Source organism: Erigeron canadensis, chromosome 2 (genome assembly GCF_010389155.1).
Source record: "Erigeron canadensis isolate Cc75 chromosome 2, C_canadensis_v1, whole genome shotgun sequence".
Lineage (NCBI taxonomy): Eukaryota > Viridiplantae > Streptophyta > Magnoliopsida > Asterales > Asteraceae > Erigeron > Erigeron canadensis.
In genome coordinates this window covers 23791182-23816266 of record NC_057762.1, presented here as the reverse complement: position 1 = coordinate 23816266, position 25085 = coordinate 23791182, and the positions used below count along the sequence as shown (strand labels likewise).

The 25085-nt window shown below is 34.9% G+C and overlaps 2 protein-coding genes across 2 annotated transcripts; one reads left to right on the top strand and one right to left on the bottom strand.

The window, feature by feature from the left end:
• Positions 1 to 247: 247 nt before the first annotated feature.
• On the top strand, positions 248 to 4949 carry LOC122589152 (glucosamine inositolphosphorylceramide transferase 1-like). Its single transcript, XM_043761398.1, has 4 exons — positions 248 to 772; positions 1092 to 1214; positions 2701 to 2868; positions 2943 to 4949. Exons 1-4 carry the CDS (start codon positions 497 to 499, stop codon positions 4629 to 4631), a joined length of 2256 nt encoding a protein of 751 aa, XP_043617333.1. The 5' UTR covers positions 248 to 496; the 3' UTR covers positions 4632 to 4949.
• Positions 4950 to 5265: 316 nt separating this feature from the next.
• On the bottom strand, positions 5266 to 8781 carry LOC122587912 (probable serine/threonine-protein kinase PBL26). Its single transcript, XM_043760064.1, has 5 exons — positions 8637 to 8781; positions 7887 to 8116; positions 7599 to 7788; positions 6707 to 7092; positions 5266 to 6414 (listed from the first exon to the last, which is right to left on the bottom strand). The coding sequence occupies exons 1-5, from the start codon at positions 8737 to 8739 to the stop codon at positions 5266 to 5268; spliced, it is 2058 nt and encodes a 685-aa protein (XP_043615999.1). The 5' UTR covers positions 8740 to 8781.
• Between the last annotated feature and the right edge of the window lie 16304 nt (positions 8782 to 25085).

Below are 25085 nucleotides of genomic sequence, written 5' to 3'. Positions count from 1 at the left end.
GGACAAATATATGAAAAATGCTGAAGTAATAAATATTTGTAATCCAACAACGGTTAAAGTGCAAAAAGCCGGATGCTTTTTTGTGTCCAGTTTTGGTCAAAGTTGCAAGAAAATTCAATTCCAAAAAACACATCAGTCAACAAATACACGCAGGCAGCCACGTTTTTCCTTCTTATAAACTATTAAACCCACTCCCTCTCTTCAAACTTTCTTTTTATTTTATTTTTCCATAACACATTTCAAAAATCAAAACCACCTTTCATTCTAATCCTAACTTAATTCCCCTATATATATATATAATCCTACACAAAAAAATTCCATTCTAGAAACACATAATATATAATTTCTTTCTTTCTTTCATAAACTGTGTAACTTCTACAAAATGGTTATGTGTCGTGTGAGCAGTTAATTCCATTCTAGAAACAAATAATATATTTTTTGTAATATTTGTATTCTGTCACCTTTTTGTGTCATAAATAATTTTTTGGTTTGGAAAATGGTGTCTGGCGGAGTTAGTGGCGGAAGTACCGAGAAAAGCCATCAGCGGTGGCGCGTGAATGATAATGGGAGCACTTCATCAACTATTTATTTTTTGTTTGTATCGTTTATGGTGTTGAGTTCATTTGGGTTTATGTATAATTATTTGTTATATGGAAATAAATATATATCATCATCAACAACATCAGTTGGTTGTCAAGAAGACAGTGAAGGTTCTTGGTCTATTGGTGTCTTTTATGGGGACTCACCCTTTTCTCTTAAACCCATTGAAGCTGTGAGCCTACCTTTTTTATATATATATATATTATTAGTATATAATTATTTGGCTTTTTTTTTTTCTTCTTAATTTCAATTTTGTAGTACTAATTTGAAGTTTGGAAAAAAAAAAAAAAAAGGTGGTTGTTGGGGTTTTGTGGGTTTTTTATTTTATGAAATGGGTTATGATTAGTGATCACATGTTTTAAAAGCGGTCATAAGACTGTTTAATATTAATTTTTTGTACCTTGTTTGTGTCGGAATTTAGTATTATTGTTTTTGTGTTTAAATTTTGAAAAAAATTAATTCATGAACAATTTTTGTGTTTTTGGATGCAGATGGATGTTTGGGAGAATAAAAGTGCAGCATGGCCTGTGGCTAACCCAATTGTGACTTGTGGTTCGGTTACTGATTCTGGGTTTCCAAGTAACTTTGTTGCTGACCCTTTTCTTTATGTTAAGGTAATTTTAGGAAATTTTATTTTATTTTGGTTTTATGATGCTGGAAATTGTTTTTTTTACAAGCTACAAAACTAAAGAATATCAAACAAGAAAATAAAGTGCTTATTTTTGGTCCAAGATCAATGATTTTTTACATTTTTGTTTGGAATCATTTGTTTTTTTTAGAAAAACTTATTTTGATATCTACAAAATTTTCGGTAGGCATCATAGTTTGTACTATGATGTGGATTTTACTTGTGATGTGATTTTGACTTCTTTTTCACCAACTCTCTTAAGAGTCTTTTCTTCTTTGGAATTTATTTTGTCAATCGAATAATTATTTTCTTTAGAATTAACTTTCAATAATTTGTGTATATCCATAATAGGAATTGATTGGTGAATTATTAAAGGGTGCGAGTGGTATATTTTAATAATATGTAAATTATTTTCCGTATCTATATGATTAAATTGTTGATAATAATTGTACACAATTTGTTTGGAAAATGAGTATAACTTAATAATTTTTGTAAAAGTTGAGTGCTTTTATGCTGTTAAAGTATAACTGTACAACATGTGGAAAAAGTTGATAAGAGCTTAATAAAGTTTTAATCTACATATATAAATTTAAATTATTATATATAATATACTAATGACCATGAGTTTTTATTTTATTTTATTTTATTTGCATCTATTATACTGATTTCTTACTCTTGTTTTATATCTATTGTCATGTGAGTATATTACTATAAATACCGCATGAAATTTATTAAAAGAACGGTTATAGCTACAGAAACCAGTTGGATTTTAACATTCACGTAATCTTATATTAATTCTATTGATCTTATTTTGGCTTTATACTTAAAAAAGGATTTAATGAATTAAGTAATACTCAGGATTTTGGAAATATTATTGTTGGAATATGTGTATGTAATTACTAAAAAAATATGAAGAATACAACATTTTCCATACTTCCAAGAGTCGCTATTTACTTTTCCAATCTTTATCTTATACTATTCTAAATAATTTTTTTCTATAAATGCCTGCTCCCATAAATGGCATAATACACCTTCACCTGATGTTAAAACTTTTTGCCTTTATAAAAAAATGAGAATAACAAATACAACCACCCAACAACTACATTTTAGTGGCAAAATTTCAAAGTTATGCATTTGCTGTTTCTGTTTTTGTCTTTTGATACTATAAAATTCCACCTTGTGTTCAGTTTAATATTATAATTATTGTTTCGTAATTTCATTAATTCTACCCAACAACTAGAATATGACATCTTAAATTAGTGAATTAAAACTTATATATGTATTAGTTTTTTCTTCATGCGTTAAACGTCTACCTGCTTTTGAAATGGTTGAAAAGTAACTTTATATATTTTTTTGTACTACATTTATACTTTATTTTTTCCCCAAAAGTCAAAATATTTGAATTTATCTAGAAAACGTATACTGTATAGTGGCAGTCGTATGTTGACTTTGAAATTCAAATCGTGTTCCAGGATGACATTCTCTACCTTTTCTTCGAGACCAAAAATTCTATTACAATGCAAGGAGATATCGGGGTGGCGAGAAGCTTAGACAACGGAGCGTCGTGGGAACAACTCGGGGTCGTGTTGGATGAAGAATGGCATCTTTCGTATCCATATGTATTCGACTACAAGGGCCAAGTACGATATTTAAAATCGTGTATTTTGCGTTTGTTATAAAACGATGAATTGCTAATGTTATGTACTTTTTGCAGATATATATGATGCCAGAAGGAAGTAAAAAGGGCGATTTGCGTCTGTATAGAGCAGTCGAGTTTCCACTGAAGTGGAAACTCGAGAAGGTCATTTTGAAACGACCACTAATTGATTCTTTTATTATGGAATACGAATCTAGGTACTGGCTTTTTGGGTCAGATCATAGCCGAGTCAGCACTAAAAAAAACGGAGAGCTTGAGATTTGGTATAGCAACTCACCACTCGGGCCATGGAAACAACATAAGAAAAACCCTGTTTATAACACTGACAAGAAAACCGGAGCAAGAAATGGAGGTAGACCCTTTGTTTACAATGGAAACGTGTACCGGCCAGGTCAAGATGATGGCGAGACATATGGCAAACGTGTGCGCGTGTTCAAGATTGAAGTACTTACCCCTTACAACTATAAAGAGGTTGAAGTTGATCTGGGCTTTCAGAAACCAACAAAGGGTAAAAATGCATGGAATGGTGCTAGGTCTCACCATCTCGACGCACAACAGTTAACGTCTGGTCAGTGGATTGCGGTTTCAGATGGAGATAGAACCCCGTCAGGTGATATGTCACGCCGGTTGATTATTGGTTGCTTGTTGATATTAGTGGCTGGTATGCTTGTTTTTGTAATGGGTATGCTGCTTGGGTTCGTGAAGTGCATTGTGCCGCTTAGTTGGTGCCCGCATAATATAAAGAAAAGAACCGATGCGTTTTTGGTTTGGGAACGATCGAGCTTGTTATCTTCTAAGTTAAGGCAGTACCTGAGCCGGTTGAACAGGTTGGGTTCGGTTCTTAGGTGCAAGATGAACCCAAAAACTAGCCTCGGCCGGTTTGCGTTTTTCATTATCCTGATAGCTTCAATCGTGCTAATGTGTGTCGGGATTCAATACATATATGGAGGAAGTGGTGCTCAAGATTCTTATGCTGTCGACAACCATTACTCGCAGTTTACAATGTTAGCCATGACCTACGATGCTCGATTATGGAACTTGAATTTATATATACAGCATTACTCTCAATGTCCTTCGGTTCGAGAAATAGTGGTGGTATGGAATAAAGGGACACCTCCTGATCCAACCACATTCGACTCGGCTGTGCCAGTAAGAATCCGTGTTGAGGAAAAGAACTCACTAAACAACCGGTTCAAGAAGGACCCATTGATAAAGACCAGAGCCGTCCTCCAACTAGACGATGACATAATTATGAGTTGTGATTACATCGAACGTGGGTTCAAAGTATGGAGAGAGAATCCAGGCAGGCTAGTAGGATTTTATCCTCGGTTAGTCAATGGGCCCGGCCCATTGGAGTACCGAGGCGAGAAACATGCTCGTAAGTTCAACGGATATAACATGATATTAACTGGTGCTGCATATATGGATCATCAACTGGCGTTTGATCGGTATTGGAGTGAAGAAGTGAAAGCAGGGAGAGACGCGGTAGACAAGTTTTTCAACTGTGAGGATGTGTTGATGAATTTCTTGTACGCAAACGCGACTTCTTCAGGCCCAGCAGTCGAGTATGTGAAACCAGCGTGGGCTATCGATACATCCAAGTTTTCCGGGGTAGCGATTAGTGAAAATACACAAGCACATTATCGGGTTCGAAGCAATTGTTTAGAGAAGTTTACAGAGATGTATGGTGGATTATCTGATAGGAAGGTGAGTTTCAAGAGAAGGAAAGATGGTTGGGATCTATAGCACAATTGTACATTTTGTTCACTTTTGTGGCCTTTTTTCAGGGTAGAGTTTTCAGAAAGTGTGAATTATTTTGTTTGTTTTATGATCTTTTAATATGTTTGTCTAGGCCAAGTGTTGGTTGGAGTTGTTGGGGACTTGGGGCCAGGCAGAAGAAGCCTCTGTTTGCGAGTGTGTTTGGGCCTACTTTGGGGTGATATGAAAAATATGTGCATATACCTTTGAAGATAAAGGATTTTTTTCCTTGTAATGACAACCCTACGAGTTGTATATAAATAGTTTTTTATCATAAAATTTAAAAAATGAGCTTTGATACAGAAAGTACTTATTTTATCAACGTTAACAGTAGCCTTTAAGGCTGTACTACATAAAGTACTTATTTTATGAACGTTAATAATAGTCTTCAAGGCTGTAGTTATGCATCAATGAAATGGGTTGATTAATTCGAGTAATTTTGTGGTTAATCTCTACGCATTAAACTATTAAATTACCGTAGGAACATCAAGAGTACTGAAGCGTATACATATGATGATTAATGATATACAAGCTACACTTATAAAAAGATATATGCAAGACTCATTTGTTGTTTTAGTATTAATTCTAAACTAAACTTTCTAATTCAAACTCATATAGACCCTTAAATCTTTCCTTTTCTTGCATCCAAATTTTCTACATCACTGTTTCTGATGATCGAATTCGATTCACTAAAGTTGGTTCTTGTTGATTCAAAGTCCAAATCTCTTCTGCTGCTTTCACTATCCGATGAAAATGACGAGTTGCCGCTTTCACCATACTCGATTTTGTTAGTTTTTGATCTTCTAGTGCTCACCTGCATATTGTTTCTACGATTATTTCTAGAGCTCAACTTGGTATTTGATTCATAAGGCTCAGTACTTCTTTGATCGTCTTGTAACACGGGGTGACTTTTCTTGCTCTTACTACCATGAATAACCGGTCTTTCATTGATTTTTGATGATTTCCTATCAACACTCTTCTGGCTCAAACCTAAATCTAATTGTGTCCTGAAGCTCTTGTTGCTTCTTGACCGCGATTTATTATTTGATGTGGACGGCTCGTTGCCAGTTTGATCATTATTTCCAATCCTACTTGAGTTGTTTCTTGATGATCTTCTGTTTACACTTTTCTTTCTCATACTGGTATGCGAGTGTGTTTTGAAACTCTTGTTGTTTCGTTTAGATGAATGCCTACTCACACTTCCTTTTTCCTTCTCAAATGTAACTTTACGTTTAATGCTCTTTGGTTTCGATTGATAGGAATTCACTTCTTGTTGGCTTTCATCCTCACTATAATCATCTTCGTTGTATAAACTTCCCGAAGATGAAGTACCACCACCTCTATCATCAGCATATCGAGCCTTGTAGTTGTTCATTGAAGCATGTTCATCCTCATCTTCAGAATCAGTATAGCTATAATCTTCTGAATCATCATTCTGACTAGATGCTACTTCAAGCTCTTGTTCATTTTCATTTGATGAAGACGACCATGATGAACGATTTTCTTCATTTTGATCATCTTTTAGAGCAGGAGAAGGATCAGTTTGTGGTTGAGATTCTTGTTGTGCTTGTGGTTGTGGGACGGGAGTCACGGTGAGAAAGCTGAGGGCTGCAACTACATCGGAGATCATGGGTCGCACAGATGGGTCATCTTGTACACACATCGCTGCTACCCCAACTGCTTGATTTAAACTTTTATCTGGAAATGCTCCTTTTAACTGAGGATCTGCCATCTCAGGAAACCTTTTTGGATCTCTAAAATAGGGTTGGGCCTGTGTTTACAAAAAAATTTATAAATCCTTTTGGCATATCAACATTCATAAACTCTTGGCAGATAAATTAAAGAATGTGACAAGCCAATAAAAGTTCACTCATAAAAAACACTAGTATTTTGCACTTTCAATAGTAGAGAATTAGAGAAATTTGTGAAACCCAATTCACTTTATCAACTTTTATGTGTGCATATATGTAAAGGGAAAGTGCTTACAGGTAACTAGTTTGTTTGAATTTGAATGTAAGATTTAACATGTTATTTTATACATATAACAGGTCGATGAGAAGTACCCATTTAACTAGATTTTGTTCGTCTTCTGGTAGAGAGGTGTCTAGCGCTTTTCTTCCGGCAATAAGCTCAAGTAGAACGATCCCAAAACTGTAAACATCGGATTTTGGAGTGAGCTCACCATTTTGTTCATATTCTGGAGCACAACCAACAGTAGACACTATCCTTTGTTGCATAGTATTACCAGTGTCAGTTTCAAGCTTCACAAGCCCGTAATCAGTTAGCTTTGGCTCCATATTTTCATCCAGCAAAACGTTTGTAGACGTGAAGTTGCGATAAAGAATGGGTGGATTCGCCTTCTCGTGTAAATATTCTAGAGCTTGTGCAGCTCCTGAGGCTATTTTCATTCTTGTGATCCAATCTAATGGCTCTCTTTCTGGTTGATCCTCTGTCATTGAAGTAAGAAACTGAGAATCATACAAATTGACACGATTTTCATGTCATTTTAATAGAAGATTAATCTATACATATACAATAAACATTACAAGAAAATGTCAATCGTGATTAATTTGTATTTAAGATATTTCCATACCTTACCCAACTTATTTTCTTTTTCAAAATATTGTATTTGTTGGCTTGAATCTTGCAGTACAATTATTCTTTGCAACAAAGTACTAACTACTAAGTCTTTTTTGAACAACAAATTGAGATCACTGGCCCGCCGATCATCTTTACACTCCACAGGATAAAACCAACCATAGGGGAGAAAAAACCCATGGCCCAACATGAAACCCCAATTTTTTTGTCACATGTGAGACTTAAACCCATGACCTCCCCATTACTGAATTCCTCGGATAACTCACCTCAACCACTTAGACCGAGGGTAACTAACTTCCATCGATTTCATTTTCTTGATTAGTTAATAAGAGTTCTACTAGGAGATGAAGAAATTACCATGCATAAGATTTTTTAGGGAACCCTTTTCCATGTATTCAAAAACAAGAATTCGCTGATCTCCATCGGCACAATATCCTATGAGTTCAGCTAGATTTGGATGGCGAAGGAGACTTAACAACTTGACTTCAGCAAGGAACTCTTTGTTTGCCTTTGTTCCATGTCTGTCTAGTTGCTTCACGGCCACAACCTTTGTCATATAAACAGTCTCATGAATTCGTGTTATAAACTTAAGCAGAAATTTAGCAAAGGGGTAAAAATGATGACAAATGGGTCAAATTCACTAACCTGGCCAGTACTTTGAAGAGTTCCTTTATAAACCTTTCCTACTCTACTCTCACCTAATAGAGTTTCTCTCCGGAAATTCTTGGTAGCCATGGCCAGCTCTCGGAAACCAAAACTATGAGCTGAACTAACCGTAACTTCATTTGCTTCCTTTGTATCATTCGCAATAGCACCTTCTTCTCCTTGCTTATTGGCTTGACTAGCAGGTCCCGATGGCGGGTCAGTAATTTTCACTGAAATACAACAAAATTTGAATTAGAGGTCTTGAGATTGATTCATCTAAACAACCACCACAACAACAACACCACCCAATCCCTGCATAAGTGGGTTATGGGGGTGAGATATAGATAGTCATGCCTCTATCCAAAGGTACAAAGACTGCTTCCATAAGAACCTCTAGCCAAACGAGAAAACGTTGGGAGGGAATTGAAGGTGATTCATCTAGTACTTGTACAAAGTAAAGACACTAGTCAATGGAAATGGTTAATAGAGGTCGTCAGAGTTGGATACAGACAATAGAACCGAGAAATTTTAATACATTTTTTAATTTTTGCAATTAATTTTTTAATTTTTGCAATTAATTTTTCCCCTTTTTTTTTCCTGTCATAAACAAACTGCAGAGAGGCATCACAATGTCTTTTATTATGTATTAACAAACAAGATATATCTATAGTTGGACGATAACACCTCTTGAAAATGTGAAATCTTCAAGGGAGATTATATAAAAGCATGCATGCATACAAAAATATATACCAGAAGGTTGAGAAGAGGGATGCCCTTTTGTTTGTGCAACAGGAAGATCCTCTTGTTCAGTGTTTTCTAATTCCTGGCTTCCGAAGCATGGCAAACAATTCATATCTCATTCCAACACATATATAATCTCTTTCATAAATTTTAAAACACCGGTATCTCATGAAGTATCATTCAAAAAAAAAAAAAAACTACATCAAAGTCGCAAAACCAATGTTTTCTGTTACATGTCCATTTCTAAAGCACGACGCAAATCATTTTTCCGTAGGCATGATTTTGCATTAAGGATGACGTCGTAAACCTGAAATATGAATGGAAATCTATCTTGGATGGAAAAAGGAGGGGAAAGGGTCCTCCATGCTCAGAAGAGGGACTTGCAGGAGGACCCCCCAAATGCAGGAAAGCCATAAAGAAAGAGATTAGGAGAGGACAAGATTGCCATGGCTTTGGAAAGGCTTTAATTTGGATGGAGGAAATTGTGGGATTAATTATTAATGGACAAATTTGATATGTATTTCTATTTTCCATTATAGTTAGTTTTCAAACATCTTGGATGAATATAAACAATCTAAGTAAGGATTTAGTATTTATTTTTTACTTTTATTAAATTACAAAGTGTATACTAAAAAATATTAAGAACTAAATATACATCCTTTTTTGTAACTTTGAGACTACTTAATTATGTAGTTTGTATTAACTTAATTTTCTTAATTAATGTATAAATTAGCATGGTAACCGCGGTGGTATTTGTAGCGGTGGTGGTGTGGTGGCGTGGGACGATTGTTAGTGGTAGAGGCGGCGTCGAGTGATGTAGATTATTGATGTGAAAGTAATTGATGTAAAGGGTCAATGAAAATAATTTAAAAAATAAATGTAACATCCCGAATTTTTAATTAACGGCTGACTTGAGTCGTTAAGTCAACACTACGTGACCGTTAAGTCTCTAGGAGATTTAACGCTTAGATGTGTTTGATGTGCGAAACGTGTGAGGCTTGAATGCCTTAATAATTGATGTATTAATGTGTTTAAGGTGTATTTATATGCCTTTAGAGGTGCTTGAAGTGTTTAATGAGTTGTAAGTATTCCCTATAGGTGTTTTGAGCTTAATATGAGTCGTTTGGAAGCTTAGGGACCAGTTTTGACATAGGCCTAATCTAAAAAACGGGTTAAGGGGTAATTAACCTGTCATTAGACTAAAAAAACACAGAGATTATACTTGTTCTTGAAGCCCTAGCCGCCCTCTTTAGCCCCATAGCATTCTCTTGATTGATTTCATCGTTTATTGGTGATTTGAAGAGGTTTTATTCTATCTTTTGCATCCTTATTGTAATCTTCAAGTATTTGAGATATTATTACATTGATTTCATGTCATTTCAATCCCTTGATTCAATTCGTATCTGGTATAAGTCAATAGGGGGTTGTTTGATGTCGAAATCATGCGTTTGAATCGATTCGGTAACCTTAAATGTTTGTTATTGTGATGCAAATCAAGTAGGGGTTAATCAATGATTTCATTGCATCATTATGGTCTTAAAATGATGAATTTTGAGGTACAAAAGTCGTTCATAAGGTTTGGGGTCGTTTGGGGTGTCTTTGGTTAAGTTTTGGAGGTTAAACAATGAGTTTTGTGCAGAATCGGGACGAGCTGCGACGCAACTAGAAAACAGTGACATATAGCTGCGACGCAACTTTGTAGTTGCGACGCAATAACGACGGAATTTTCAAATGGCCATAACTTTTGAACCGTAACTCCGTTTTTGTCAAATAAGCTATCTACGGAATCGTGAGAGAGACTACTTTCTAATAGTAATGCTTTTAAAAGATGATGATGATGTCAAGTTTCCAGAAAGGTTAATTTAGTGAGTAAATGTCGAGTTCCGTCAGGTTATGTAAACCCTTAAGTATTAAACGAACCTCGGATGCATCAAGCATTGTTGTGAGTCATATATATAAGTGTTTAGACATGAATCATGACCATAAATAAGTGGGTTTTTGGTTAGCTCATTTATTGGTCGTTTAATGATTACCGGTAGTCGGGAATACTTGCAAAGCTCGGTAACTTACGTTATCATTTGTTGTGTGCTTCTCCGAGGTAAGATACACTACTTTGACACGCTGAGGGTTCAACAATAGCATAGTTTTCATATAATAACTTCTCAATTGATATCTTGTTTACTTATGGTTAATCGTGATTATACAGGAGGTGATATGAGCTATGTATATGCATATTGAAGCCTGAAATGCTACCCCAAAAATATGTGATGTTATGATATGATATGAAATGCTTTGAGTTATTATGAAATACGTTATGTGATGAACTATGTTATGCAATGAAAGATGATATGTAATGATATGCTATGAGAAGTTATGCAATGATATGAGATGTAATGATATGCTATGAGATGTTATGCAATGATATAAGATGTAATGATATGATATGAAATGATATGTAATGTTTTGATATGAATTGAAATGTGATATATGTTGATGATATGTGATATGTGATATGTGCATGATTACATGACTTGTTCATCTAGTTCACTGGACTTATTAAGTTGCCATGACACATGCACGTTTAAGGGCCCAAACGTAAAAGATCATGTGATGATGTTTAGGTAACGTGGACACCTAAACTATATGAGATGTGAAAATCGAGCTCGTAATTTAGATGTGAAAGTTTTAAGCTTAACTCGTACTTACCCTTGCCCGACGGGTGCGTAGATGTGGTTGCTTGGGTGGCTCCTTGCAACATGGTCAAAGATGTGAAGAGTAATACGGGAGGTCTGACCCGCCCCACTTGTCTTGAACATACGGATTACTCAGGGATTGGCTTGCCATTCCTTAACGACATTGATGTAAAACCGTAAGGTTTGTTCATCTAGTCGGGTGTGACTTATGTCACCTTTATAAAGATGTATATGTTATATGAGATGCGTGACTTATGTCACAACTATAAAGATGATTAGATGTTATATGTGAAGATGCAAAAAGACGACTAGGCACATTTAGGATGAGTCATCCTAATATGAAAGATGTTGATGCTATGATATGTATGTGAGATGATATGTTTGATGATGTGCCTTAACGACTTAATATGACTTTTATATAATGTTTTAAATGGACAAACGTTTTATAAATATGTGTTATCTTACTTAGCTAATTCGTTAGCTAATACTTGCTCTTTTAAAATGTGTTGTGCCATCGGGTCCAAATATAGTGAGCAGGTAGATGTGAGAAGATGTGAGGCATGGGTAGATGATCTTGAAGCTGGCTGTAGTTTACCCATAGTGGCTACCCGCATTAGATTTGTTTTGAAGATGTCGGTTGTTTAACGTTTGGCAACCGATGGATTTCCATTTAGATTTGTTTTGGTGATATGGCTAGTAACACCATTTAATGAATAAACCAAACAGATTTTGCTGGTTTGGACTTTTAAAGTTTAATTCCGCTTTCTTTGACGCCGTTAGGCGAAAGTTTTTGGAAATCCATATTTTTAAACGACGGGTGTTACAATAAAGGACTAATAGTGTAATATAATCCTTAACGGTAATTTAAACATTTCTCCATGTAATTTTCAACATGAGAACTTTTTTTTATAACATAATATCGATAAATACCTTTTTGTAGCTAATATTTCAATGAACGGACAAAAATACAAAATCCTCCAAATCTCCATAAGTCGTTAGGTTATCAGAGTTAATTTCTTGATCCATTTCATTTAACTTTATCATAAAATTCACAAAATTCAGTCTAGATTTCAAACCGGTTACTATATGTACTGTATAACGACTCTTGGTATCTCAATACATTGGCATAATTATCATCAACTCGACACCAATGACGCTTGATTATGTTAATGTTAAAAGAATAAAAGGAATAACATATCATGTAGCTCCTAAAGTTTTTGTAAATTGTAACAATTTTTACACTGAATTATGAATATTCAAATTTATTCAGTATAACAATGGTTTTAGACTTTTAGTTGTTATCCCACATAACTGATTAATTGATATAGCCCACTACCTTGGGCTTTATGATATTACATATGGCATCAAGTGGCGGCCCAATTGAGGTGAAGTGAGCTGATGCTCGATTGCTGGTACATCTCCTCAGATAGTCATTATGATGGTGTGTGTAGGGTAAGCGAAGACATGATGAATTTAAGTGGAGTTTGTAACCATACCACTTATAAGTTTTAAGTTGTGGTTCTTAATATCTTGGATCATGGTTTTATTTATTTATTCTTTGGACGAAATATGAGAACTGTCCCATTATCGTGTAGAGAACTTAGAGCTTGTGCATTTCCAGGCCCAGTCTAGAACATGTGCAATCGGCTCAATTGAGCGGAGCACCAAAAATTCATGGGCACCAAAATTTTCAACCATACCTTAGTATATATTAATATATAGTGAGTGATAGAGAGATAGTATACATTAATTTAATCGTCAATGTGAATGTATAATCAAAGTCCAGTAACAATAAATTAATGATGTGTATGTTATGTTATTAAATTATTAAGCCTATGTCTTAAATTTTTATGTATTAAATACTATATCATCATCAATTTACATATAACATATGAAATCATTTGCCTTTCAAAAAAAAAAAACATATGACGAGCAGGTCACATGTAATTACATTTAAATATATACTATATCAGTTGATTAATTTACGATTCATCATATAAGATGATAATGATAATAATCTCATACCGAACATATATATTTCTTGATGTTAATTTGACGAGCAGGTCACAAAGAGCCAAAATTGTAAATCATTGTTCAAACTTGATTTTAGACATTATTATTGTCATAGTTGTTTTGATACTTTAATTAATACGTATTTAGTGGCTAATTTATTTTAAATGAAATTTTTTGACGTTTCATAGGGAACTACTTCATATTCTCGAGCAGGGTACCTAAAATTCATGGGACGGGCCTGTGCAGCATTTCATCAGGTTTCGGATGTGTATAGTCCTGACAAGGACATGCAGAGCCCTCCCACATGTAAAGAAGAAATGCAATTTGATCGATCTAAATTTAAGTTTTGAGCTATGCACTGTTAATACCTCTCATAATAGTTTAACTTGTGAATTGTGATCGAGGTTTATGGGGGGTATCCCGCAATACTCTACCATTCTCATCGCATTTTTACAATGTCACATCACTTTTTGTTCAAAAATATTGTACGAACATGCCCTACCAACCATACGTCATCCGTATTTGCCATCTATTTTAAACACACACAATAAAAAGACCCTGGACCATAAGAAATAATAGTTTACGAGTATGATACAGATGGTATTTGGAGGGCTGATGGGCTTTGTGAAACAAATATGAAAAATAATAATGTGATCTACTAAGACATTAGACAACAACTCACAAATAAGGGAAATGTAACTACATGCATGTCTACATATGTTATTATGAAGGCTGATGGGCTTTCTACATGAGAGGTAGAGAGTTGGTCTTAAAAAGCATAGATATGGTATTAAAGAGGGCTGATGGGCGTTATAGATGGAAGCTAGTGAGTTGAGCACTTGGGCAATAATACTAAGCTTTTTACTTATATTAATCTAAAAAGTTATTACTGAGTGTAATTTTGAATTTTGTTGATTGCTTCTATCGAATACTCCCTCCGTCCCATATTAAGTGTCATAGTTTGACTTTTGAAATTTTTTTCTTTCAATTTTGACTGTGTTATATAACATTTGTTATAATATATATGAATTGATTGAGTTTTAAATGTACTTTTCATTTATATAACTTTTATCAACCAATATATAACACATACAAAGATATTTTCAAAATAAAAAACTTAGACTAACCAAAATAGGATCATTGAAATAGAACGGAGGGTATATTTATTTGAAAAGTGTTTGCACTTACGCCCAAAAACTATTTTTTTCTGTTTTTGGTACAACGTCACCCTATTCAATAGGGGCCTTAGCGTTTGAAGCCTCCTCTCTTAAAGGCAATATTTAAGTGGAACGTATCAGGAATGTTTTAAATAATGTTAGATGTAAAATAAAATATGATAATTAGTATGAGGTGTTTGCCTAGTTTTTGTTAAATAAATTAATTCATACATCATAAACGATCACAATAAAATAATACATTACTGATTTAATACAATTTCTGGATTCGTTACATGAAATGAACATTTCAGAAGTTGATTTTATAAAGCGAATTTTGAGCCATTGCTAATTCGCATAGTTACATGCACGATTATTTAGCATGCCGGGTCATAGTCAACATGCATTCTCATTACAAATTTTGGAATGTAAAAAACCCATTGCTAATTAATTTGCTATAGGTAACTAAAAATCTAAAATATAAACCTTGAATACAATTTCAAATCTTGTCTTTGTATATCTGTGTACATGGGCGGATCTCGTGTAGTCGTGTATAAGAAGCGGTGCAATGGTCTCCCGACGGTTCAACAGCTATTATCATATTCATATATAAGCAGCATGGTTAGACCAACAATAAACATTTTAGCCTCTGAAGACAGAGGTCATTAGTTCATACCCATTATATGCAAAGGTTCGAGGGTATTTTCTATTAATTAGATAGAAAATAGAAGCAGTCTCTCTACTTAGCTATGTTGGGTTATATAACTATTATCAAATCAAATCACAAAGCACGCAGCGGAATATAAATTCTATGTAGTTATTAAATTAACCAAGAAAGAAAACGTGTACCTTAAATTGGAGAGAATAAAGTAAGAAACTTTATAATAAGGTTTAAATTTAAACCTCTCTACGATCGCACACACAACGTTAGAATATATGTAAGCAAGTACTTGATCACGAACCGAACAACCCTTTGTCAATACCCTTTAATTCGAACCAAACAAAAACCCGAAACCCTTTGTTGTTGGTAGAATCGGCCGAAGCCAAGAGAGAGGGAGAAGGAGAGATTTTTAGGGTTTTAGAAAACCTTAAGATTTATGTATTGAAAACAATTAACTTAGGTCTCTATTTATAGGATAGGTTTACTTGATGACCAAGTTTAGGGTTTGTGAAGCCCTTTCCTTCTCCTAGTTCGACCCCCCCCCCCCCTTAGAATATTCTAAAAGGGTTTCCTAATTACAACTCTCCTTCGTTAAGTCCGTTAATTAAGTACCGTTAACTATTAACCCTTTTAACGGACGATCGTTAGTTTTTCGTGATCTAATTAATTAATAAATTACATTTAATATATTAATCAATTATATTTACATTCATGTTGAACGTGTGACCCCGTAGGCTTAAATACTTTTCGGACATACGTTCATTTTACGTGATCATATTCTAACAGCTCCCACTTGAGCTCGTAATGAATGAATGTAATAACATTGGTTAGTGTCTAGCAACACGCCAATGCTCCCGAAAACATTTAAGTACAGTTTAAACGGTTAAGGCATTTATTATCCATTTGTTCAGATACCTTGTTAAATATGAATATGGATCAAGGTCATTTCATAATTTAACGATTATGTTTCTCATTTTATAACTAATTAATGATTACCAAATATAATCGAGAACCATCTGGATTTATTTGGGCACGGTCATAAAAACATCTTAATTAGTCCTAATGAGGGCGCCAATGGTATCATAGTTCAACTTTTAAATTGAAGGAACAAATCTTGTATTGACTACACGTGTCAGTCATCATACTTCACGACACTTTCTGAAAATAGCCCTTTATGTACTCCCTTATGCAGAAGAGTTAGAACTATATCTAGTAAGTGCGATTCATACATGCTGACCTACTTGTATCTCAAGTCAAAGGATCAATAAAAGTAACCATTTACGAATTTCACTTAATGACGTCGATCCATAAAGTGATAATTCGTTAGTGGGGTAGTCCGATATGCATCAACTATGGATATCATGTGAGTTTGGTGGGACCATCCATTATATATTCTAAGAATATAACCAATCATTCAGATTTGTCTTAATTTAATTATATTCCCATATAACTAATCGACAATGGACAATTTAGAATATTTGTAACACCTCAAAGATTTTAAGGTAAAAGAAATTAACCCTTTTTATAGTTTTAACATTAAATTAAGTTCCTAGTATTTTATTTTTGGATATAGTGTTAATTTAGTTGGAACTTTAACTGATAACGGGTAAAATACCCACAAAAGTGGGATGGGTCGTGGCATCCTCACAAAGTGCCAACCATCCATTTGATTATGAGTCATCTCCTACTCCTATTTTTCTTCTTCCCTTCATGTACCCCTTAAATTAGTTTTTATCTTTCTTTTGAAATTAGGGTTCATGGATGAACCAAATTGGGGGTTTTTGCTAGAATGTGAATTATGGTTAATTTTTCCCCAATTCCTTAATTAACCTAGTTGTCATTGAGTTATACGATGTGTTTGATTTTGAAATAGATGAGTTCAATGTGATAAATTGAGTTTGTAAGAAAAGATGAATTTTGTTAGTTATTGAAATGTGGATGAAAATGGTAGGATTAATGTTGTTGTTATAGATGAAAGTAACTCAATGACAAATGGGTTGGGTTTTGGGTTTACAAAGGCTAGTGATTGAGTATGACTAGGTTGAGCTAGTCAAGTTGTGAATGTAAGCTTATGCACTTTTATGATATGATTATAGGTTGAAGCTTGCTTGTGTTTTTCGTTTTAGCGTTGTTGTCCTTTTTGCGGAGGAGGTGAGTATATTTGCATACCTTTATGTATAAGTTGGATCAATTGACCACATCATGTTGAAGCCTTTCGTCCATGGTGGTTTTGACCATTTCATGTTGAAATTTTTAAATCTATGTGTGGTAATTGATGTGGCATGAGCCCATGTGGGGCATTGTGATTATGAGGCCTAAGAACCTCCGGGGCCTAAGAATCCCGATAGTTGATATGATATAAGGCCTAAGAACCTCCGGGGCCTAAGAATCCCGATAAATGTGATTATTATGATTGTTTAGCTTATATGGATCCATATATGTGTTGTTAGTGTGCAAGGTGAACATGTAAATGTGAGATGACAGTGTCATAGGTTACATGTAAAAGTCCTTGTACTTTGCCCTCCTTCGTACTCGTAAATGTATGCAAGTATATTCACTAAGCCTTTGCTTATATTTTAGTTGTTTACCCTTTTATAGGTAGTTCCGGAAGAAGGAACTAGGGTGTTGAATTGAAAGAGTTCAATAGAGCTTGAAGTTGACTTTCGCAAGACATTTGAAGGTATTAGGTCATTCTTGGATGAATGACACACTTCTGGTTTAGAGGCTTAAAAAATCCCCCTCCTTATGGCTCTTGGTACATTTTGATTTGTTGGCCATGCTTTTGTTAAAATGTGTGTAAATGATCAAGTGTAAAGTTTTAGTACATTGTGAAGTTGCACTTTGGACGAAAATAGCTTCAAACTGGGTAATTGACCCATTGATGGTGTTCATGGGTTTTGAAACTAGTTGATGTTGTAAATTTGTTCAAAATGTGTCTATATTATTCTTGGTCATCTTTGAAATGTGTTTTATGAAGTTCATGTTGAATTGTGAAGGTTGCTAGTTTGTTCAAGTGTTGAAATGGTTTAGGGTTGCTGATCAGGTGGCTCACTGCGGCGCAGTGGGGGTGGTTTTGCCCACCGCGGCGCAGTGGAATCCCACGTAAAGAATTTCTATTTCTCCCACTGCGGCGCAGTGGGGGTGTGTCAAACATACTGCGGCGTAGTGGGGCATTTTCTGTTTCAGTGCCGAGGCTTTCTAGTGCGGCGCAGTAGGGAGTGCTCAACCCACTGCGGCGCAGTGGGGTGTAAATAAAAAAAAGATTTTGGCGTTTTCGGTTTATCGAGTCTAGTCCTTTCAATATTTAATAAAATATTTAATATTTAATAAAATATTCAAGGATTAAACATGCAAATATAGGACACAATTTAATATTAAATGAAATCAAACATATCAAGTACTTTATTTCATTATAGAAAATATAAATTGTTTAACATCCCTTATCCAAATACCGAAACAACAGATTTACATGAAATAACTAGCTAATTTAAGTCCAATGGCCTCGGCATGCCTTTCAAGCTTGGGCCTAGACAAATCTTTTGTGAAAGGATCAGCTAAGTTAAAATCTGTGTGAACTTTGAGTAATTGATCTCCCCTAGTTCGATCTGCTCACGAACATAATGATATCGTCTAAAAATAATGTCTGACACCTTTCTGAACTCCGGGTTCGTTGGCAATGATTAATGCACCAGTATTATCACAGTACATATCAGTGGGTAAGTCATTTGAGGGGATCACGTTTAGCCCACTAATGAACATCCTTATCCAGACTGCTTCCATCGCAGCTTCTGAGGCATCAATGTACTCAGACTCTGTTGCAGATATGGAAACTGTGGTTTTTAGCTCATAGCATTCCACCGTGCCTTCATTTAAATAATGAAGACGTATCCCGACTGATATTTTGAATCATATTTATCAGTCTGAAATCCAACAGCACAAATTCTATTACCATTTGAATTTTTGATCAAGATTTCAACCATACACCAAGAATAATTCTTTAGTAGCACACATGTACTTAAGAATATTCTTTACAGCAATTCAATGATCCTTTCCAGGATTTTGCTGGTAGTGGCTAGCTATATTTTGCGCGAATGCAATATCAGGTCTAGTGCATCTTACCGCATACATAATAAATCCCATATCTGAAGCATAAAGGATTTTTCGCATACGCTCCACCTCATTAGGTGTAGAAGCATTGTTCTTTCTAGATGAGTTAAGTCTTTCTTGCATGAGTGTAAACCCACACTTAGAATTCTCTATCTTGAATTGCTTCAAGATCCTTATCAGTATAAGCACTTTGACTTAATCTAAACAACCGCTTCGATCTATCTTGGTAAATCTTGATTCCAAGAATAAATGTCGCTTCTCCTAAATCTTTCATGGCAAAACACTTTCCAAGATGGGATTTAACATCTTGCAACATTGGAATGTGTTTTGCTATGATCAATATGTCATCAACATATAAGATAAGGAAAGTAACACTACTCCCACTAGCTTTGCGATATACACATGGCTCATCGGGATTTTGAATGAAACCAAAGTTTTTGATTGCTTCATCAAACCGCTTCTTCCAACTTCTTGATGCTTGCTTTAGTCCATAAATGGACCTTTGAAGCTTGCATACTTTGTTGGGATGTTTTGGATCAATAAAACCTTCAGGTTGATCCATATAGACTTCTTCATCCAAGTAACCTATTAAAAAGACAGTCTTAACATCCATTTGCCATATCTCAAAGTCATAATACGCAACTATGGCTAAGAGAATCCTAATAGCTCTAATGTCCGCGACTGGAGAAAAGGTCTCATCATAATCAACAGCGAAACGTTTGAGTATAACCTTTCGCCACGAGACGAGCTTTATAGGTGTGTACATTTCCATCCATGTCCGTGTTCTTCTTGAAGATCCAATTACACCCAATAGTTTGAGCATTTTGTGGAAGATCAACCAAGCTCCAGACTTGATTGTCTTTCATGGTTTTCATTTCCACCTTCGTAGCTTCAAGCCATTTGTCAGATTCCGGATCTGATAATGCAGCTTTTAAATTCGGAGACTCATCGAGATCTCCAACAACGTCTTCTTCTACCATCAGACATAGTCTTTCGGTAGGGTGTCTTGTCCTTTCGGACCTACGAAGTAGAATCGCTTCATTATCATCGACTTGAGGTTCATCACTTTGAACATTCCCCCCCCCCCCCAAGTTGATGATTGCTAGGAGTTTCAGAAGGTGACACATCTTCCTCTTGAGTCTCATCAAGTTCTACATATCGAGCTAATTTCTTTTCACTGTTCTCTTGAACTAATTTCTTTTCAAAGAATCCAGCATATCGAGCAACACGAACAGTGTTTTTAACGGGATCATAGAAGTCATAACCGATCGTTTCCTTAGGGTATCCGACAAAGATGCACTTAGTAATTCTGGGTTCAAGTTTGTCAGGCGTATCGCGCTTCACAAGTGCCTCACATCCCCAAACTCTTAAGTAATACAAATTAGGGACATCTCCATGCCATAATTCTTACAAAGTCTTGTCAACCTTCCTGGTTGGAACCATATTGAGAATGCGTACAATAGTCTCTAGAGCATAATCCCAAATTGAAAATGGGAGAGTTGTAAAGGTCATCATAGATCTCACCATGTCTAGCAAGGTTCGATTTCTCCTTTCAAACACTCCATTATGCTAAGGAGTGTATGGAGGAGTAAGCTGTGGGACAATTCCACATGCTTTAAGATAATCCTTAAACTCTTGGCTTAAGTATTCACCACCTCGAGCCGAACGAAGAATCTTGATGGTTTTGCCGAGTTGATTTTTTACTTCATTTTTAAACTCTTTGAATGTTTCAAACACTTCATGTTTATGTTTAAGCAAGTAAACATAACCATAACGACTGAAATTATACATAGAATAATGAAGTAGCTAGCATTTTTCCTTGACATATGTCTAAAAGGGCTACATACATCGATATGTATTAGTCCAAGTAGTTCCTTAGCCCTCTCCAGTTTTATGCGGAAAAGGTATCCTTGTCATCTTGCCGAAAACACAAGACATGCATTTGTCAAATGATTCATCATTTGATTGTAAGATCCCTTCACGTTGAAGTTTTTCAATGCTTTTCTTGCTAACGGTAATTCAAAAGACACACATTTATCAAACGATTCATCATTTGATTTGTAAGATCTCTTCACATTGAAGACTTTTAATGCGTTTCTTGCTAATGATAATGCCGAAGACACGCATTTATCAAATGATTCATCATTTGATTTGTAAGATATCTTCACATGGAAGTCTTTAAATGTATTTCTTGATAAAAATTAAACAAGATGACAATGTCAAAGATAGAGTCCAAGTTAACTTGACTCTTTTGCTATTGAATTATCATTTGAATATCATCAACACTTATAATTCAGTTAAGAAGATACTTGAAGAACTGGTTAAACCAACTTGCTTCTTCTTCTTGTTCAACTCAGCTAGATACTTAGGACAATTACTCTTCCAGTGTCTCACCTTAGCATAGTGATGACAAGACTGGTCTTTAGCCGTATGTTCATTTTTCCAAAGGTTCTTTTAAGGTTTTGAAACTAAACACTTTGTTTTCTCTTACCTAAGTTCTTGCCTTTAGCTTTACGGTTGTTTTGCTTTCTAAACCATTCCCCCCGTGATCATAAGAACTTGGGGTATCTCAGATTTCGTAGGAAGGTTTTCCTCATACTCAATCAACATGATATGAAGTCCAACTATGCTATGCAAATTTGTAATTGTCTCTTATGCCCATAAGAATCGGCAGAAGAAATGCATAGTTTTAACCTTTCCATAATTGCTCAAAGTGACTCTTCATCTTGAGTACATGAGCACTTACCGGTTTCCCATACTCGTGTTCAAGTTATGGAGTGACTCAATTAGCTCAAGTAATTCAACTCCAACTTGTTTTCCGTACATAGACTTGAGTTATTTGATCATATCACACGGATTTTGCAATCCGAATTGCTTTTTGAAGCTCAGGAGACATGCTTCTAGCATCAAATAAGCAACCTCAATCTGTCTATTGTACCGAGTATTTTATGCTACCAACTGCAATGCAGTGGCATTCGCATCAGGATTAGCAGTATCTGAGTTTCAAATGATATCAGTTTTCTTTTCAACTCTTAGAACAATTCTCTATTGACAAAACAGTCATTGAAATTGGTTTCAGAAAGTTTTCTCTTTCTAGTATCGACCTAAAAGCCGATTGGTGTATGTTTTGTGAAGGATTTGTTGCCTTTTACAAAACAGATTCAAGTTCAATTATCGGTATTTTCGATAATAAATCCTTAAGAAATTAATTACCTAACGTTTACAAAATAAACAATTAATTTCATTAAGGCTAGGATCCAATTGACATGCAACCATTTCATCAGTTGATCTGCTAGAAATGATTGCACTCAAAAGGTAAGTGACGATCAGTAATTGCATTACAAGTGCAATTCCTAGTAAGTATGGGACCTACGTGTGACACTTGATTCGTCAAGTGATCTTTTGTAGTCATATTTTGTCCCATCTTTTGCCACGGGTCAAGGTCTCACCGCTTAACTCGCTTTAAGTCGTCCAACTAAGAATGCACAAAATTGACCACCACTGTGTACCAGTGAATGGGTTTTGCCATGCAACTGCCATTTCACCATTGTGTACCAGTGAGTAAAACAACAGCCCCATGTGTCTTTGACAAATTGGATGGCAAATGACGTCAGTTTATTGGGTCATTCAATTTGATGTGTGATCAAAAAGTTATGCTTCGAAGATTCATGCATATCTTCTAAACATAATATTTAATAAAATCATTTTTATAGTCTTAACAACATAAGAGATCTCAGTAGCTCCATTTGAATGCACAAAGAAGCGCAAGGGCAAAGGTTTGCGATGGATGCAATTAAAAACCCGCCTTTTTAGAAGGCTAACGCACTCCGACTTATACCTCTCTTAGAGTTTGTTCAAATGGGTGAGCCGGTGTATCTCAAGGTTGTAAGACTCCAATTTCATTAAAAAAACTCTATTTCGATATTGCTTAGTCAAGTTTATATTTTTTCAAAAACAATTTTGCATCACAATTTATATCACAATAAATATGCAAAATAATAAACTATTAACTATTAAGCATGCAACGAGTTATGGTAGACAATCTAAACATGTCACTATGGTTTAATTATGTCTAAGTCGGCTCCCCCTTCAAAGAAGAGGACCACATGCATCAAGTTTCCTTGATTGCGTAAGCCTTAAACATATATAAAACAATCAATTATCATATAAGCACATAGTTGCTCACTGGAAATTTCCAGCAGCTTCACGACCTGTTTAGACCTGTTTCTGGTCCGATTCAGACTTCAACCAGAACTACAACGTTTTAGCCCTATGTGTTGAGAATCTAAAGTTCAATGCGCGACCTCTAACTCATTACGGATTAAAAGATATGAATTTGTTAGTGAACTGTCGCAAAGCAGAAAAATCACACGAAAAATTCACATAGTCACACAATTAATTATCCAATTATCTAGCATAATTAACCCTAATGATCAAGATTTCATATCAATATATCTAAGTAAGAATCATGAATGATTTGCATGAAAAATTCATGATTTTTACTTCTTTTTAACAATTTGAAATAAAGGTACACCATATAAATACATGCAATTTATCACATAAACATGCAATTAATCAAAACTTGGATTAGGAACCCTAAAAAACAATTTTTTTAAATATTTTTTCTGGAAAAATTTCGAACCATATATATATATAAAACCTTTCTCTTATTTAAATAATGTAATTAAATTACAAAATCAATTTAAATATATATATATAGCCGAAAATTTTAAAAATCAAGAACCCTAACCCCCCTTCAAGTTTTGATTTATTGGTAATCAAGAAACATACATAGTAGGCTCGTGATACTACTGGTGGGTTATATAACTATTATCAAATCAAATCACAAAGCACGCAGCGGAATACAAATTCTATGTAGTTATTTAATTAACCAAGAGAGAAAATGTGTACCTTAAATTGGAGAGAATAAAGTAAGAAACTTTAAAATAAGGTTTAAAATTAAACCTCTCTACGATCGCACACACAACGTTAGAATATATGTATGCTAGTACTTGATCACGAACCGAACAACCCTTTGTTAATACCCTTTAATTCGAACCAAACAAAAACCCGAAACCCTTTGTTTTTGGTAGAATCGGACGAAACCAAGAGAGAGGGAGAAAGAGAGATTTTTAGGGTTTTAGAAAACCTTAAGATTTGTGTATTGAAAACAATTAACTTAGGCCTATATTTATAGGATTAGGTTTACTTGATGACCAAGTTTAAGGTTTGTGAAGCCCTTTCCTTCTCCTAGTTCGACCCCCCCCCCCCCTTAGAATATTCTAGAGGGTTTCCTAATTGTTTCCTAATTACAACTCTCCTTCGTTAAGTCCGTTAGTTAAGTACCGTTAACTATTAACCCTTTTAACTGACGATTGTTAGTTTTACGTGATATAATTAATTAATAAATTACATTTATTATATTAATCAATTATATTTACATTCGTGTTGAACGTATAACCCTGTAGGCTTAAATACTTTTCAGACATACGTTCATTTACAATAACACTACCCTTCCTTTCTTACTGTATACTATTGGTAGTTGTGGTTATCATGCATTGTGATTATATCCATCATTAGCATTGTGGTTGTCAAACATGTTCTTCCACCAATTTCTTTTTTTTTATTATTTTTAATGAAATAAGAAACCTTGACTAGCCCTTTTCTTCTCATCTTAACTACCTACTTTGTTTTATCTGTTGCGTATGTAGATAAGTGATGAAGCTCCGGTTCTAAGAAGATTCATGGATGAGATCTATGGGTCGATAGTTGAATGTTGTTTCTTAAGGGTGACTCCTGGTATTACTTCATGCATTGTTTACACTTGTTA

What these genes read in the sequence shown, in the direction of transcription:
- LOC122587912 (XM_043760064.1), bottom strand. Translation starts at nt 8,739, where the DNA reads ATGAATTGTTTGCCATGCTTCGGAAGCCAGGAATTAGAAAACACTGAA. An exon ending in CTCTTCAAAGTACTGGCCAG is followed by an intron (nt 7,789 to 7,886) that starts GTTAGTGAATTT and finishes TATATGACAAAG; the next exon opens with GTTGTGGCCGTGAAGCAACT. An exon ending in AACAAAATCTAGTTAAATGG is followed by an intron (nt 6,415 to 6,706) that starts GTACTTCTCATC and finishes TTGTAAACACAG; the next exon opens with GCCCAACCCTATTTTAGAGA.
- LOC122589152 (XM_043761398.1), top strand. Translation starts at nt 497, where the DNA reads ATGGTGTCTGGCGGAGTTAGTGGCGGAAGTACCGAGAAAAGCCATCAG. An exon ending in CTCTTAAACCCATTGAAGCT is followed by an intron (nt 773 to 1,091) that starts GTGAGCCTACCT and finishes TTTTGGATGCAG; the next exon opens with ATGGATGTTTGGGAGAATAA. An exon ending in ACCCTTTTCTTTATGTTAAG is followed by an intron (nt 1,215 to 2,700) that starts GTAATTTTAGGA and finishes ATCGTGTTCCAG; the next exon opens with GATGACATTCTCTACCTTTT.